At 35.8% G+C, this 18,725-nt stretch overlaps 3 protein-coding genes across 5 annotated transcripts in view; 2 read left to right on the forward strand and 1 right to left on the reverse strand.

Moving 5' to 3' along the window:
• Positions 1 to 18,725, forward strand: part of LOC121383634 (phosphatidylinositide phosphatase SAC2-like) — a 296,678-nt gene that overhangs the window by 211,307 nt on the left and 66,646 nt on the right. The window lies entirely within an intron of this gene.
• LOC121382549 (carbonic anhydrase 14-like) overlaps positions 1 to 18,725 on the reverse strand; it is a 30,383-nt gene that overhangs the window by 1,343 nt on the left and 10,315 nt on the right. The window contains exons 2-7 of the mRNA XM_041512005.1: positions 5,110 to 5,154; positions 4,310 to 4,483; positions 2,273 to 2,418; positions 1,809 to 1,904; positions 1,380 to 1,446; positions 333 to 496 (exon numbers count right to left, since the gene is read on the reverse strand). Of these exons, the coding sequence (XP_041367939.1) occupies positions 333 to 496; positions 1,380 to 1,446; positions 1,809 to 1,904; positions 2,273 to 2,418; positions 4,310 to 4,483; positions 5,110 to 5,154 (692 nt within the window). The remainder of the gene's footprint in view (positions 1 to 332; positions 497 to 1,379; positions 1,447 to 1,808; positions 1,905 to 2,272; positions 2,419 to 4,309; positions 4,484 to 5,109; positions 5,155 to 18,725) is intronic.
• On the forward strand, positions 7,874 to 10,438 carry LOC121382550. Of its 3 annotated transcripts, XM_041512007.1 has the most exons (3): positions 7,874 to 9,427; positions 9,460 to 9,884; positions 10,149 to 10,438. In XM_041512007.1, exon 1 carries the CDS (start codon positions 8,235 to 8,237, stop codon positions 9,198 to 9,200), a length of 966 nt encoding a protein of 321 aa, XP_041367941.1. In that variant the 5' UTR covers positions 7,874 to 8,234; the 3' UTR covers positions 9,201 to 9,427; positions 9,460 to 9,884; positions 10,149 to 10,438. The 3 variants fall into 3 exon arrangements, with proteins under 3 accessions (XP_041367941.1, XP_041367940.1, XP_041367942.1); XM_041512006.1 differs by having other exon boundaries at positions 7,874 to 9,884; XM_041512008.1 differs by lacking the exon at positions 10,149 to 10,438 and having other exon boundaries at positions 7,874 to 9,754; positions 9,787 to 9,884.

An 18,725-nucleotide genomic window follows, 5' to 3' on the forward strand; every position in this document is an offset into this window, starting at 1 on the left:
AGACTGTGAATACATGCAAATGGCACTAGTTTGTCTTTTTATCTAATGCACATGTAAATAATTTAACAATAGATGCCAGTATTTAATTCTAGAAAAATCATTTGTTTTGTATATTTGTATATTAAGTATCCTCATATTGGTAAAATTAAATGTCTCTTTTATCCCGATCCCTGATTCTATATCATATTGCCTGTCACATGCACGTTGTCCTTTATTATTTTAAATATAAATGGTTAAGATGCTTGATTTGATGAAGTGGTAAATGCTATACATTTAAAAATCCATTTGAGCCAATAAAATACTTTGTTATATTAAAAACAAAATACACGTACCTGGTCCAATGAAATGGTTTGTTTTCGTTCAAATACAGTCCAGATGACACTTTCAAAGCAGCCCGGTGTTGTGAGAGATCCGTTGTAGCGGTAGTAGCGATTGATGTCTGCCGGCAGGACGTCTCTAATAGACATGGGCTTTATCTCACGGGCATCTTCCTTTTCTGTAATAATCACATAAGTGTAATGTAGTATGTAAAGAGTATTTTGCATCACAACACTGGTTTTGATTTTAATAAAAATAAATGGCTGAGGTGGGGTTTGTGGTGTTTTTGACTTGTCAAGACGTAAATTTTTTGAAACTGTGACTTTTTTTTTTTTTTTTACACATATGGTTGCCATGGATGATAAGTGGAAGTGCATGCATGCATGCATGCACAGACAGACAGACAGACAAGACAGAGAGAGAGAGAGAGTCCAAATATTTCTCTAAATATAGCTGTTGTTTTCAATTCCGTGTGTCTTTAATTAGATATATATGCATAGCTACCCCTGCACCATATTGTCTTCATGTATACTGGAAAACGTTACTATGTGTGACACCCAATAGCCAATGTGTATTTTTGTGCTGTGGTGTCGTTCATTCATTCATTCATTATATTCATTACATAGGGAAATTGGTTGTGATACATGCAAGCAGCACACAGCTATCATTTTTACATACAAAGTGAATAGAAGACAATCATGCAACACAAAACCATAATGAAATTGTAATTGAATTTGAAACTACCGTAATGATACAACTACAGTGGATGTAGCTGCTTAGAGAGTAAGCAAGAGATTGTGCTGTCATATTACAGTTTTTCACTCTAGACAAACCTGATTACAGCAGCCTCCAACTAATTTGAAAAATCCATTTCTGTCTGTTCTGTAAGAAATTAGATTGTGTTTGCACCTGACTGAAATTCGGTAGTGCTAGAGTGTATTCGACTGGGATTGTACGAGAAAACATATTCTTGTCTTGCCAAAGCACATGGTGTGGCAAACATTGTGCATACAAATATAAGAGAAAATGTTTTGATTATGAAACATGACAACTCATGGTACCTGGGTCTTTTACTTTTCTAATGGCTTTCAGAATTGGTTTCAGTGCTTTGTTTTCTTTGTCGCTGATCTGAGAAAGAATTGGAGAACTCATGTGAATTAAATGCAGAATTAAAATGAATTTAAAACCCTCAATGTCATTCAAGTAACTTGAATTAATGTAAACTAAATAAGAAATAATGTTAAGTACAAATTTGATACCTTTATCATAGATGCAGTTTGTGAAACTGACAGAAATATGTGTCCATTACATGCTTCTTAATTCAAGAAATGTATTATGTATAAAAAAAAAATTTTTTTTTTATATGGTTTATATTTGAATTCAAGAAAATAGTGATCATTGAAATACTTATATAGCGCCTATCCATGGAGAAAGTGTTCCAGAAGAACGTCAGTCTATAGAGGCTAAGTCGGTGACAATTACAATCTTACCTCAAAGAGGACTCCTAACACAGCTAGCCCCATGGGCCGAGTCACAGCTTCCGTGATGTCACTGTACAAGTCATGGTTGTAGTTAACAACATGCATCTGACAATTAAAATAACAGCTTAGTCATACAGTCCCAGTTAACACAACATGGGTATGGGTCATGTTTTAGCATTCTTCCATCAGAAGACTGTTCAAGCGTGCCTGTCATGAGCATAACCTCTAGAGTTCTGCCCACAGCAGGTTAACAATCGTTGTTGTCATATATTGGTATGTGTGATTTCTTCACTTGCTGATTTTATTATTATTATTATTATTATTATTATTATTATTATTATTCATTAAATTTGGTCATAAATGTTTTCAAATATAAACGATGATTGCATAATAAAATGAATTTATAAACTGGGTACCGGTATGTTGTAGAAATAAGAACATGTTAGATGGTGGGATTGTCTGTTATGAGTTACCTCCAGTGGATATGCTTGTCCCTCTATGTAGTGTTCAGATCCTTGATGATTGGCTTGGCCCCAGTGAAAGTGGAACTGTGCTGTCTTGTACACATGTTCCAATCCACCATTTGTGATGTAGAAATCTCCAACAGTGTTGATTTGTACTGTACAATATAACAAAACACACCTGTCAAGTGCTGCATTTTTGATATTATAAAATGAAATAAAATGAAATAAAATGAAATAAAATGAAATAAAATGAAATGAAATAAAAGCTAGAGTTGCTATGGTAAGAATAATGGTCAGGTTGAAGCATTTGAGGGATTCATTTTCTTAAGAATTAGAAACATTGATATATACTTTGTAATTATTAATTAATGATGGTTGAGGTAAGAAATTCATTTAGGCAGATATAGGTGATAATATGCTTGGATGAAAAATCTTTGGATTTTCCAGGATTCCAGATTTTATTGCTATCCAAAACAGTTTTGTATTTCAACTTTGATAAAAAGCTGACAAATCCTCTATTTTTCAAGACCTGTAAACTATTTTTTTAATGTGAATTTTATGGATACATGTATGTATTACAGTAATACAATTTTGCATTTTGTATTATGATTTAAAAAACAATTTATTACACCGCGGTGACGGAGATACCTGTGAGATATGCTTTTTGAGAGGTCATGACCTCCGATCACTTTTTGCACCCTTGTTTTGGCTTTGTACATAATAAATGTAGCATATCTTACCGTAATTTCACCTGAAGGCCATATTTAGTAAAAGGTACAATGTTTTAATCACAAGATTTTCTTCAAACACATTCAGGTGTGTTGTTCAAAAAAAATAAAATCAATAGCAATTTTGCACTGAAATTTTTTCAGCATTCTTAAAACGGAAACGTCGTGTACCCAATTTATAGTTATTGTAAGGAGATGAAAAGTGACGTCATTGGAATACTGACGTCATTCAAATTCAAAACTAATTATTTCAATTCCTGTGTATATGTTTGCTTTTTAGTATACACATGCTTTACAATTTACAGCTGTTTACTACTAGTGTGTGTTATTTGTTTTAATTATTTTTATTTTTGGGATGGAGGGACTCTATGACATTGCGAAAGCATAAATACTTTAATAGTATAAAAAGAGTGCATAGGCAAAGAAGGGTTATGCGCTCTGAATCACTCCGCTGTTTTGTTTATGTTCAGTGTCCTGTTTAGTGAGACACAAAAAATATATTTGGCGACTCAAATTAATAATGTAGCGCGTTGTAATAAATAGAATACTATACTCGTCCCCGTGAGAGACCGTTTATATTACAACTCGTGTGTTGTCGATCGTACATCACTCGCTTCTGCTCGTGATGTACGATCGAAAACACACTCGTTGTAATATAAACGGTCTCTCACGGGGACTCGTTTAGTATTCTCTATTTATCTTTTATTATTAAGCGAATCATAATATGTCAAATGAAAACTTAATAATAGTATGTACTGGTCTGGATAATTATTTTCATGTAAACTCTTGAAGGATAATGTGAAATGAAAACCCAATAATACCATCTAGAGGTGTGTATGTATTCATGTAAACTCTTTTGATGGATAATGTAAAATGAAACCTCAGTAATAACATCTAGAGGTGTGTATGTAGTCATGTAAACTCTTTTGATGGATAATGTAAAATGAAACCTCAGTAATACCATCTAGAGGTGTGTATGTATTCATGTAAACTCTTTTGATGGATAATGTAAAATGAAACCTCAGTAATACCATCTAGAGGTGTGTATGTATTCATGTAAACTCTTTTGATGGATAATGTAAAATGAAACCTCAGTAATACCATCTAGAGGTGTGTATGTAGTCATGTAAACTCTTTTGATGGATAATGTAAAATGAAACCTCAATAATACCATCTAGAGGTGTGTATGTATTCATGTAAACTCTTTTGATGGATAATGTAAAATGAAACCTCAATAATACCATCTAGAGGTGTGTATGTAGTCATGTAAACTCTTTTGAAGGTTATAATGAGGAACTCTTTCTTTAAAATTGCTAACCTGTGTGTCCATTATTTTTCACGTTCATCTTGGAATTTGGTCTTGGTGGGTCATACCAGATAGCAAATTCCTTCAGTTTTGGATCATACATGGTTTCCTCTGGGATAATGTTGATTGGGGATTGCAGCTTCCCAGAGCAGGCTTCTGGAAACATTTCATGCCAGTGAGTGGGACCTGGAAAATATATATAAATTTTAATTAGCTTTGAAACTGGTGTTTGGGTTTGTTTTTGTTTTTGTTTTATTTATGTGCTTTCGATGTTTGAATAAACTTAATGTATGTGCTTGGATGCATTATTTTCAAAGACTCATCCAAAGTAACAATTAACTGTTAGGTTTAACCATTATTAGTCACACTTACAGCCATTGACGGTCACAAAATGTGTAGAATAAACCCATCTGTTAGGCTACATTATAAATTATACCATTTCCTGTGGTATTAGTTGAAAGGGTTGATAGTTCATACAAAATCCATTTCATAAAGCTTTAATCAACATTTTACATGTATGTCACTTCAGCAGATTTATAATAGACTGGAATGTTATATAAAAAAATAACTGGTGGGAACTTGTGTTGCCAGGACTGTGTAATATTTAATGTACCGGTAACTATATTTTATTGATGGAAAGCATTTAATACAAGTTTGTTATTTTTTTATTGAAATTATTGTAATGATATGAATCTGTAATGTCCTGGGATGTACTAATTAGTAACATACATTTAAATGTGTGTCATAATTATAGGATCTAAGTGTGGGTGTTAATAAATGTCAGTATATCTGTTAAGTTATGGTATATACACCTGATTTTCCTTTGTAACTCCAGTCATGGTCAGCAAAGCAACAACCTGAAAAAATTGATAAATAAATGTTTTCATTTAAAAATAGTTACAGAATAATAATGATGTCTGTTATGCATGAATATTTTTTAACTATCTGTAAGTTGTACGCCAAAAGAAACTATACACTTTTTAAAATGCCATTTTTCTCAAATACTTAGACAATTTTCTACAAGTTTTTTGTATGTGATGCTGTCACATTTTTTCAATAAGATCACCCAACAAAATTTGCAATCAGTCAGGCTTTTCACGGCCGGTCTAAAAAACTTGTTTTGCACAAATGCAGTGCACAATTAAATTGGAGTATGCAAGTAGCTACTTCATGCTGACACATATGCAGCATGGTAACCATTGAAAAAAAATTGAAAAACCTATCCGATATTGAAATGTGTTAAATGGCTAGGGTCAATCAAATTCAGTGCACACATGCAATAGGCAAGCTTCATTTTATTTGGAGCGTCAAATCAGTGCACTCAAGGTATGCAGGAGGGTGAGACATAGCCAAACAATGGGCTCTGCATGCATTCAATTTCAGAGAACTTGCCTTCGAAATTGGTTCAACATTTACACGGTGACATCTGATAGCATTATTCTGAACTAACGGCGGACTAACATTAAAGGCACTGAAGCGTTTCTCTTAACCAAGTTAACACAGAGTCTCTCCACATGCATTTTCCCCTCCAATTTCTGACGGAGGATTTCGATTTGTCAAATGTGTTACAATTTAATTTTTTTGTTTTGTTTTGTTTTTTCACCCACACCCATCCCTAAGATGAGTAACTGTTTTTTTAGTTTTAATATGTAATGCAGTTTTGTGTTTGTTAATGCAATTTGGTTTGATATTATCATTATTATGATTTTAGTTTTTTCTATACTAAAAGGCAAAAGTTATTGTGATATACAAAAGACAAATGTAATTGATGATAACTTTTTACTGCCATGTGTGAAGCGATATAACATGGAAAGAGAAATGTCGGAAGGTATGGAAACGAACAATAGTCCATGAAAAGGGCACACCTGCCATATGCAAATGAGCCACATCACTAGAGGGGGTCCAGAGCAAAGTTCACACAGTCAGTAGCAAGTGTGTCCACCTTGAGCATTGATACAGACCTGGCACCGTCGTCTCATTGAGGCCACTAAATGCTGGAGAAAGGTATGGTACGGGCTGTGAGAGTTGCTGGCTGGAACCTGTTTCGAAGATGTGTGGTTCGGATCCATGTGTCTTGGTGAGGGGTTGTCACGGGTGGTCGGCTGCTACGGGGACGGTCCCTGACCTGGTTGTGTTGTTGATATCATTGCCATAAATGCCATATGGTGTTTCTGTGGATGTTGAATTGATGTGCGACGTCATGCTGTAAGGTCCCAGATTCAAGCATCCCTTTGACTTGCCATCTGTCATTTTCACCGAGACATGGCATGACAAAATTACATCAAACAGTTCACCAATGGTGTTTTTCTGACTTCTGGTCTTTTGAAGGCTGCATAGAGTGGCAATGATTTGCAACTGAATGTCTGGCCTTTTATGGTGAACACTGAACAGCATTTCTCCCGAATATTCCATGTTTCTTGCACAAATCATGCAATCGCTGCAATAACTGCTTGGTTGCATTTCTTTGAGCTGTTCCATGCACATTTTCTCTGGTTTACATCCATAAATCCATTCACAAATTTATTACTCCAAACAATCCATGTCACAATAACTTTTGCCTTTGAGTATATTATAATAATTAATGTGAAAAATATTAAGTGTATAGTTTCTTTTGGCATTCAGTATATTTGCATATTCAGCTACTTAACCAGGTCCATAGGTAATGGAGAATACACGGTTAACTGTTGATTCTTGAAACCGTTAACCGTGTATTCTCCAACTTAATCCAAAATTATGTGACTGCTAAATTAACTTCTATTTGATCTTTTTCAATGAAAATATTGGTTAAAATAGCAAAGAATATTTACAAAACTAATAACCCAAAACGGTAGGATCCTTCGGATGTAACCTGAACGATTCGGTCAAGAAAACCTCAGCAGTGGATAGCTGGCAATAAGCGTGATGCACATGCTAAATGTGTAACCTGTGATTTCCAATTTAGTTTCCAACAATCTTCCTTGTGTTCTGCCAGAATATATTACTATCACTAGTATAAGATTTATAAGGCTTAAATTACATGTTCATTTGATGATGCAGATGCTTGGCCTCCTGGGCTAATGCGTTGTACTTGTTTACAATGTACAAGTTCTGTCAGTAGTGGGTTTGAATCCTTGTCCCGAACTTGTAAGAGGTTCAAATTGCATTGTTTCACAGGTGTTGATTCTTGAAAAATAATCTATGCCTTGAACAATAGTGTGACATCACAGATATGGATTAAGAACTGGGGAGGGGCTGTGTGCCCCACTTGAGGATGAAAATGTTTGTTTTTTTAAATAATGATAAAATTATAACATACATGTATGGCCCTTCCCCCCCCCCCCCATTAGAGATTGTGTACCCTCCACCATAGAGTGTGCCCCCACCACTTCAGATAGTGTTCCTACAAAACTGCTAACATAATTATTTTGTTAAAATATAATATTAAAATATCAGAAGAAGAAAAGAAAAAAATGACATGCACAAAAGGGAATTAACTCTGTTAGCACTAACTTGAGACAAGATTTTTGTATTCCATAGCAGTTAGTTCCACTTGTTTGACATACATATTTTTACCACCAGAGGTCAGTGTCACTGTGATCATGAAAGTGAACACGTATATTTCTGTCACTGTTTATTGTTAATATCTGTTATCATGTACAAGTTATGATACTATCTAGATGAAGGTGAGACTATATAGTCTTGATACAGATGTCTGATACATGTATTAACTTGATATTGTGTTGTGCATGGTCACATGACTCACTGAACAGAGCTATATATTGCTGCACTTCCCTGTCTTCAGTAACTGTTAACTCTGACCTTTACAACTGGGTCAGCTCTTTGATTATAACAGTACCCATTACAATTTATCTGAAACTCTGTCTTTGACTACATTTGAAGAAATACATTGAATCATAATATAAGAGTTGATATACACTTAGACATTTGTATAATCAGTATGTCTGAAGTGAAGGTAAGAGATGTGAAGCTGGGAACCCGCACTGTGCAGTTTCCTTCATCCTACCTGCAACCACTGGAAGATAGTAACAGTTTGCTCGACGATGTGGATGCTTTGAAGAATGAACTCCACAACAAGGGATACCTCTATTTAAAGGATTTTCATGACCGAAAAGAGGTTCTCAATGCCAGGAAAGCCGTTTTAGAATACATCAAGAGCACAGGGGAAGAGAAAATCCGTCTGACACATCCTCTAGGAGACGGGGTCCTGCAAAAAGGCTGTGGTGTTGGATGCATTCCGTCCATGGAAGGAAAGAATGAGATATCACATTCAGAGGCCATCAGAGCTGTCATAGAAGGACCCAGACCATTCAACTTCTTCAGGAAGCTGTTTGGCAGGGATGTGCGGACCCTGGATTACAAATGGCTGCGAGCTGTCCATCACGAGGCCTACACTGGCGCCCATGTGGACAACGTGTACATGAGCCGGGGGTCGAAGGACCTCCACACGATGTGGACTCCCCTGGGAGACCTTCCTGTGGAGATGGGAGTCCTGGCCATGTGTGAAGGATCAAACTGCCTGCCAGGCTTTCGGCACTTTCAGGAGACATACGGTAACATGGATGCAGATGCCATAAATCTCAATGGCACTGGGTGGTTCACCTGCGATCCTTATGAGATAACAGAGAAGTTTGGAGGACAGTGGAAAACTACAGACTTCCGAGCTGGAGATGTGATGATATTTAACATGCAGACTGTGCACATGTCCACGTGTAACATGACAGAATTTGCCCGAGTCAGCTGCGATACGAGATGGCAGCCCGCTGATGATGTGTTTGACATGAGGTACATGGAGGACTGTGTGGGATCAGTGAAGAAGTACGGACTCAGTACGAAAGATAACGAAGATGCAGATGACAAAGAACCTACTATCGAAGTGATGCGCACCAGGTGGGGGCTTCAGTAACAATACTGTCCTGTTCAATGTTTGATTCTAGGTGGGGACTTCAGTGACAATACTGTCCTCTGTTCAATGTTTGATTCTTAGTGAAGACTTCAGTGACAATACTGTCCTCTGTTCAATGTTTGATTCTAGGTGGGACTTCAGTAACAATACTGTCCTGTGTTTAATGTTTGATTCTAGGTGGGGGACTTCGGTGACAATACTGTCCTCTGTTCAATGTTTGATTCTAAGTAATGACTTCAGGAACAATACTGTCCTTTAGGTGGAGACTTCAGTAACAATACTGTCCTCTGTTCAATGTTTGATTCTTAGTGGAGACTTCAGTAACAATACTGTCCTCTGTTCAATGTTTGATTCTTAGTGAAGACTTCAGTAACAATACTGTCCTCTGTTCAATGTTTGATTCTTAGTGGAGACTTCAGTAACAATACTGTCCTCTGTTCAATGTTTGATTCTAGGTGGGGACTTCAGTAACAATACTGTCCTGTGTTTAATGTTTGATTCTAGGTGGGGGACTTCGGTGACAATACTGTCCTCTGTTCAATGTTTGATTCTAAGTAATGACTTCAGGAACAATACTGTCCTTTAGGTGGAGACTTCAGTAACAATACTGTCCTCTGTTCAATGTTTGATTCTTAGTGGAGACTTCAGTAACAATACTGTCCTCTGTTCAATGTTTGATTCTTAGTGAAGACTTCAGTAACAATACTGTCCAAATGATTAAAATGTTAAGAATTTAATTACATGTCTCTGTTCAATGTTTGATTCTTAGTGGAGACTTCAGTAACAATACTGTCCTCTGTTCAATGTTTGATTCTAGGTGGGGACTTCAGTAACAATACTGTCCTGTGTTTAATGTTTGATTCTAGGTGGGGGACTTCGGTGACAATACTGTCCTCTGTTCAATGTTTGATTCTAAGTAATGACTTCAGGAACAATACTGTCCTTTAGGTGGAGACTTCAGTAACAATACTGTCCTCTGTTCAATGTTTGATTCTTAGTGGAGACTTCAGTAACAATACTGTCCTCTGTTCAATGTTTGATTCTTAGTGAAGACTTCAGTAACAATACTGTCCTCTGTTCAATGTTTGATTCTTAGTGGAGACTTCAGTAACAATACTGTCCTCTGTTTAATGTTTGATTCCATAATAGCAGATGCTTAACTATAGTTAGGAGTTGCATCATGATCATATCTTGAGGATGTGTACATCATAATCAGATACTATACTATATGCTGTTATATATGATCTTTAATCTTTCCTTCTTTTCTTGATCTCAAACTTGTTGGTATATATATTCTGTTATATATGAGCTAGTTTTGAAAGTGTAAAGTGGAGGTGTTAATGTGTAATATATCAATTATTAGGTGATATAAACAAAACACAGAGACTTCAAGTAACAGTGACGACCTGCTAAATATGTACTGCTAGATACAAATTCAAAGTGGCCGACAGCGTATGTGATGTTTTAAATGTGTACACGGCTCAGTTTACGTGCTATCATGAGTGAACTTTTAAGCTGTAAACATTATTTGCAGTAATGTACAATGTATGCATCAGTAATTATGTGATATTCACAAGCTGAATGGTTGAAATTTGCCAATATATCAGTTGTTAAATTTTTTTTAATGTCAAATGCTTTTTTATAATTATTAATCATTATACAGAATGATCAAACGAAGTGGACATTTGTGTTGATTATGTGCATCAGTTTTTACATGATTAGTGCAAATAATTGTTTTTTATTTTTTATTTCATGGAATATTATTGTTTTTCTTTGAAAAAAGAATGTCTTCACCAAATGATTAAAATGTTAAGAATTTAATTACATATATTACTTTAATGACATTTTTTTTTTTTGTTCACAGAAGTTCTAGAATATGGTGGCCCGATGTCCGAGGCCAGTGGTTTTAAGGCTCGGGCCACCAAACATTTTAGCGATGGCAAGTGTAAACAAAAGAAACATCTACAAGTAACTTCTTTCAATTTGCTATCACATGCAACCAACAGTAATCTTTGACCCATCCATGACATGAATATACCTACAGTTGTTGTAGATTTTGAGTGAATGAAAACAAACTATGCAAAAAATTCAACAACAAATTGTTTTTATAATAATATGTATAAAATTATATTATACAAATGGTGTTAAAAAAATGCTGTTAAATTTGTGTAGAGACCCGTTATAATGATGTCGTCAGTGTTGAAAAATCACAAGAATGTCCTCTAAAATGTGTGACATAATGCATGCAACATCAGGTATGAAAGGTTTATCAGCATGTACACACTATTTATGGTTCACATGAATAACAAATGAGAATAAATGGTTTTATTGCCTTAAGGTTTCAGTGTTAACATATGCAAATTAAGCTGAGTGATGGATGCTATATGGAAAACTAAATTACAACTGCCATTGTACAAAACTGCCTGTCCACTTAAAAAGAAAGCTAAATCTTAAGACAGTGTTCTCTGTCCACTAAAAACCAACCACTAACCCATTAACCTGCATGCATGGACAGGCAGCCCAGAAAGCTGAGGTGTGCTTCAACCCAGTATACATAAACCAGCTATAGTACGTTACACTATAAAAGGCACCTAGCTGTTTGCTGTAATCGGATTGACTCGTAAAATTGAGCTTAATTTTCTTTTATTTCAAGCCAAAATTTCTTTAATCTTTCCTTCTTTTCTTGATCTCAAACTTGTTATGTATATATATTTCTAATTTGCACTTATCTTGCCTAAGATTTTGTGTAAATATGGTTATTATCTCCATGATTAGTTACTTGATGAATGTGTTCGATATATACATGCAGACATGCGTGTACACATGCAGTATAGTGCTTGTAGTACATGTAAATAATATTATGACTGTACCTGCCCTAAGGGTCTCTACACATGTATATAATATTATGACTGTACCTGCCCTAAGGGTCTCTACACCTGTAAATAATATTATGACTGTACCTGCCCTAAGGGTCTCTACACGTGTATATAATATTATGACTGTACCTGCCCTAAGAGTCTCTACACATGTATATAATATTATGACTGTACCTGCCCTAAGGGTCTCTACACATGTAAATAATATTATGACTGTACCTGCCCTAAGGGTCTCTACACCTGTAAATAATATTATGACTGTACCTGCCCTAAGGGTCTCTACACCTGTAAATAATATTATGACTGTACCTGCCCTAAGGGTCTCTACACGTGTAAATAATATTATGACTGTACCTGCCCTAAGGGTCTCTACACGTGTATATAATATTATGACTGTACCTGCCCTAAGGGTCTCTACACGTGTATATAATATTATGACTGTACCTGCCCTAAGGGTCTCTACACGTGTAAATAATATTATGACTGTACCTGCCCTAAGGGTCTCTACACGTGTAAATAATATTATGACTGTACCTGCCCTAAGGGTCTCTACACGTGTAAATAATATTATGACTGTACCTGCCCTAAGGGTCTCTACACCTGTAAATAATATTATGACTGTACCTGCCCTAAGGGTCTCTACACCTGTAAATAATATTATGACTGTACCTGCCCTAAGGGTCTCTACACCTGTAAATAATATTATGACTGTACCTGCCCTAAGGGTCTCTACACATGTATATAATATTATGACTGTACCTGCCCTAAGGGTCTCTACACATGTAAATAATATTATGACTGTACCTGCCCTAAGGGTCTCTACACGTGTATATAATATTATGACTGTACCTGCCCTAAGGGTCTCTACACATGTATATAATATTATGACTGTACCTGCCCTAAGGGTCTCTACACATGTAAATAATATTATGACTGTACCTGCCCTAAGGGTCTCTACACATGTATATAATATTATGACTGTACCTGCCCTAAGGGTCTCTACACATGTATATAATATTATGACTGTACCTGCCCTAAGGGTCTCTACACGTGTAAATAATATTATGACTGTACCTGCCCTAAGGGTCTCTACACGTGTATATAATATTATGACTGTACCTGCCCTAAGGGTCTCTACACGTGTATATAATATTATGACTGTACCTGCCCTAAGGGTCTCTACACGTGTAAATAATATTATGACTGTACCTGCCCTAAGGGTCTCTACACGTGTATATAATATTATGACTGTACCTGCCCTAAGGGTCTCTACACGTGTATATAATATTATGACTGTACCTGCCCTAAGGGTCTCTACACATGTAAATAATATTATGACTGTACCTGCCCTAAGGGTCTCTACACGTGTATATAATATTATGACTGTACCTGCCCTAAGGGTCTCTACACATGTAAATAATATTATGACTGTACCTGCCCTAAGGGTCTCTACACATGTAAATCAGCCAGTCTGTACATTAAAATATCCTTTCCGCAAACATACAGTTTAACCTTTGTCCTGTGTATAAAACCACTTGCTGATAAAAGTGTGCTTCTTATATATCGACATGCATGCACAGTTTTGAGTGCAGGTTTAGACACTGACTGCTGTGTTTGATACAGTGCTCACCTATGGTGCAATGGATTAAAAAAGAATTATTCACATTTATGGACCCACTTGTTTTTTATTTTTACCTGTCCCTACCTGTGCCACGTAAATATTACACATACAAGTACATATCAAAGGTCATATAGTGTGTAGCTACAAGTTTGATGTCTTGCAATCTAGATGAGGTGTTGAAATATATGGCCCTGTATAGTTTTAAATGTGACTGGGTTCATTAAACTCTCCTTCCTTTCCCTGACACTAGTGACCATGAATAACAATGAAGGACAAGGAAACCAATGTTTTCCGTGTAGGTGAAGTCACTGTAATTGTCATTTCAGATGTCAATAAATGGAACACAGTTATTTTTGGCTATAGTGTGTATATGCATTTTGTCAAGTTCTTAATCTCAAAAAGCTACAAGTAAACACATTTTAAAGTTATTGTGTATAAATAGAGAATACTATTTGAGTGGTCATTGGATACCAATTTTGTTACCAAGGTTTTTGCCAGAGAGAAATTTTTAGGTATGGCTCTATGGAATTGAATATTTACAATGTGTGTGCTGAATGCTATAGAGGCCTCCCGGAAAGAAAATGGGTTAGGTGTAGGACTAGGATTAAGAAAATCATACAGTAATGATGAGAGTAATTAATGTTGTCAAAAGGTTAAATTTGAGTATGGCACCATACCCGTTTTACCCTCTAACAGAAACCATGAGCCCAAATTTTAGAAGTTATATGTTAGCACTATATGAAATTGTAAAACGATCATAAGCTATGACATCACTATGATGTGTGCTGTAGTGACGTCATAGCCTATGATGTTTTTTTATGATTTTGTAGCACTAAAATTGCTTCAAAAATAGAGGCCCAGGTTACAAGTTTGAAAATGTATCTAATGAGTGATAAGTAAGTTGGATATGTTTTTAAACAATGAGTTGTAAGATAAATTACAGTGTCTAATGGACTCAAAGGTAATGTTCTATTTCTTACATATCCTTAAAAAAAGGTTTATAATACATTTAAACATTTGTTCCAACTAAAACCTATTTATGGCCCTATAATGCTTGTAGTTAACATACATGTATGTATATCACAGTGTAATCAATTTCAGGTTACATGTATCTTACACATCACAGAGCATTTAATTTTTATTGTGCTTTTTTCATTGGATGATATGATTATGATGACTGGTACATTACCTAGGAGAATCTATATTTAAATTGTTATCAGACATAAATGTGTTATTAGCATGTGTGTAAGAAATCTCATTAATTCATCCCTGCGATGTCACACTATTCAAGTATCTACAGCTGTAAACAAATTAATGCCATTTCAACTTTTTGTACATAATTCAGATTGAGGATTGCATAAACAAATACAGCATTGCAGCCCATGAGGCATTATAAACATGGAATACGTGAAGATTGTCAAATATTGAATGTGAAATCACAGACTACATGTTTAGCATGTGTATTTGGCCGCTGAGAAATTAAGGCTGAATCATTCAGATAAGAGCATGCAGAAACAGATTCTGTTGTTTTTAGTTATTAGTTTTGTAAATATTCCTTGCAATTTTAAGTGAAAATTTAAAATATAAAAGAGTAATTAATTGTAGTTGGAAAATGCACTTGAAAGTGTGGATTCATTAAATAATTAACTTAGGGAATAGTGAAATTTCATGAATCTACATTCTGCAATATGTAAATAGCTTTAATAACTTGCTGCAGTTGAATCTACGAGGTCTGTTCAAAAAGTATCAGACCTTATTCAGATGATGCAGCTGAGAGGTGAAAGTGGGTGAATTGCAGCAGTTGACCTTTATTACTGTGCATGTGTGATTTTTTGCAGCCTCATCCGATCACTTAGGTTTGGCCAGGCAGCTGGTGTTCGTGGTCGTGTAACATGTCACAGATGCACCATGACTGATACATGTACCTTGTATATCAACCAAAGGCCATGGTATAAGCTGTCCTGTTCATGGGAAAGTGTGTATAAAAGATTTGTTGCTGCTAATGGACTAATCAAAGACTATGAGTAAAAAATGACCAAATGTTTGACATCCAACAGCCAGTTATTAATAAGTCAACGTGCTCTAGTGGTGTCGTTAAACAAAACAAACTTTAACCCTATCAAACTCCTGATGTGAATATCATGTATCTCACCAGTACTCTCTGACCACAACAGATATGACTGCCTCTCTGATGAAAACACAAATATATACACAATCAACTTGAATAAATCAACTTGACTGTGTGCCAACATTATAATCTGAACTAAGTGAAGTACGTGTGTACTTAAGAGATATTGTGGAATTTGTTTTGTACCTGATGTCTTTTCTTATTTACCACTGGCACATGTTTTAAAAGCTTTTGAAAAATACGAGTACAGTGGACACACTTTAATCTATATGATCCTGTCTGGAGTGGACTTTGAAATACATGAAAGACAAAGTAGCATGGCATTTACGTAAACATCTTGTGTAAGTAACAATTAGGGAGTATGCATATCATTGCCAACTACCTTTGACGTGGGTTTTTTGTATACCACCTTGAAGGAGATAAAGTTTTTCCTGAAATTAGGCCTGTGGCTTAAATTAAGAAGTTGAAGAAATATTTATGCTATATAATTAAGGGAAAAGTGCATGTTAAGATAGCAATGGAGTAAATAGGATGTAATATCATTAAATAATAAACCTTAGTTCAGATGCAAGACATGTTTCAATATTATAGACATCAAAAGAAAGAAAGGAAGGAAATGATTTATTTAACGACGCACTCAACACATTTTATTTAGGGTTATATGGCGTCAGACATATGGTTACGGACCACACAGATATTGAGAGAGGAAACCTGCTGTCGCCACTACATGGGCTACTCTTTCTGATTAGCAGCAAGGGATCTTTTATTTGTGCTTCCCACAGGCAGGATAGCACAAACCATGGCCTTTGTTGAACCAGTTATGGGATCACTGATTGGTGCAAGTGGTTTACACCTACCCATTGAGCCTTGCGGAGCACTCACTCAGGGTTTGGAGTCGGTATCTGGATTAAAAATCCCATGCCTCGACTGGGATCCGAACCCAGTACCTACCAGCCTGTATACCGATGGCCTAACCACGACGCCACAGAGGCCAGTGAGTCTAAATGATGCCAATGCAGCTTACATTACTGAAATATCTTTTTGTTTCAAGATGGCATCCAAGATGGCCACCATAATAACATAACAGATATGGATTAGGTAGAAAATTCTCAAAGCATATGCATCCAAGAGAATCTGTGAATGCATGTCTGAAATGAGGTTTGAACTATAGGCTTAATTACTCTGTGAATGCATGTCTGTAATGAGGTTTGAACTATAGGCTTAATTACTCTGTGAATGCACGTCTGTAATGAGGTTTGAACTATAGGCTTAATTACTCTGTGAATGCACATCTGTAATGAGGTTTGAATTATAGGCTTAATTACCCTGGAATTACAGGAATGTTGAGATCGAATTGAATCAGTTTTCCAATGCAAACTTGTAAAAGCTGATATGAAGGAACTGAATGGGGGAAATGTGCATAATAACTGTCAATGACAGTTAAAGTATTAGCATGACCAATGGCTTTAAACACAATGTGTTCTGTCATAGTCCTTGCAATACTGCAATTAATGTGTCCCTAAATTAATGCGAGTTATGGTGAGCAGAGTGAAATGCGACATGAAATTAATGCGACTGCCCTCCCTATGAAATATTCTTCTTCTAATAACACACGTATGAGTACTTTTCAACTTTACTTTACAACTATATCTTTCTAAGATATGCTGACAAAGTTGCAGCGAACTTTAACAGTAAAAACAAAGAAATGGTTGACCTCAGGATTATAGTGTGCTAAAACCCATTCACGCACGGTGAATCGTGTAGGTTTTTGCTGGACAATTGGACAATTGGTCTGTCTTGCCTATGATAAATTGTGCTCCATTTGTTTTATACATGTAAGTGTATTAGAATTTTAATCTTTGTTTGTTTTAATAGCATGTGACACATAGCTTGCTGGACTATTGCTGGACAAAACATAGAAATAAATGCATCATAGTATTAATGCCAATAACACAAACTCACATTTTTCGCATTAATATTATGATTGCATTACTGTCAGGATCTACAGTATATTGCATTACTGGTAACTGCTCAGTGTTAAAAACATCAGTTCCTTTTGAAAGAATGGTCGGACATAATTTTCTTTAATGTTTTTGTTACCTCATGATGCAACAGTGAAAACTACAACACTAGAGGCTGTACAAAAATGTCCATAATGCATAATCCCTCGCCACTACATGGGCTACTCTTTCTGATTAGCAGCAAGGGATCTTTTATTTGTGCTTCCCACAGGCAGGATAGCACAAACCATGGCCTTTGTTGAACCAGTTATGGATCACTGGTCGGTGCAAGTGGTTTACACCTACCCATTGAGCCTTGCGAGCACTCACTCAGGGTTTGGAGTCGGTATCGGGATTAAAAAAAACCATGCCTCGACTGGAATCTGAACCCAGTACCTACCAGCATGTAGACCGATGGCCTAACCACAACATCACCGAGGCCGGTAGACATCAAAAGATACAGCCATCAACTGAGGGAAGGGGTAGTTACTAATTAGACTTTCAGCTGATGATGGGCAATGCATATGTATTCTAACCACTTCAGTTTCATAGTTAAGAAATAGGGACTGGGTGTTTCCATCCCCTATGAATATAGTAACTGTTTATATACGGTTATGAATATATGACATGTTACTTCATGTGTAATTTCTGTTTTTGTTTAAGGATTCTTTGGCAGAACACATTACAAGTTTTATATTATCGACTTATGAATTATACACAAATTTAGACATATCAGTTAATTTGTAGGGTTTTTTTAATAGTTTTTTTGTCTTGTTTTGGGGGGGTGGTGGGTTTTTTTTGTAAATCACAAATATATTGATTATGAAATTTGACATTTACAACTATGGTAATGCATCTTTAATTCTAGCACTTTTAAAATTTCTTCCAGTAAACAGTGAA

Source organism: Gigantopelta aegis, chromosome 10, assembly GCF_016097555.1.
Source record: "Gigantopelta aegis isolate Gae_Host chromosome 10, Gae_host_genome, whole genome shotgun sequence".
Classification (NCBI taxonomy): Eukaryota; Metazoa; Mollusca; class Gastropoda; order Neomphalida; family Peltospiridae; genus Gigantopelta; species Gigantopelta aegis.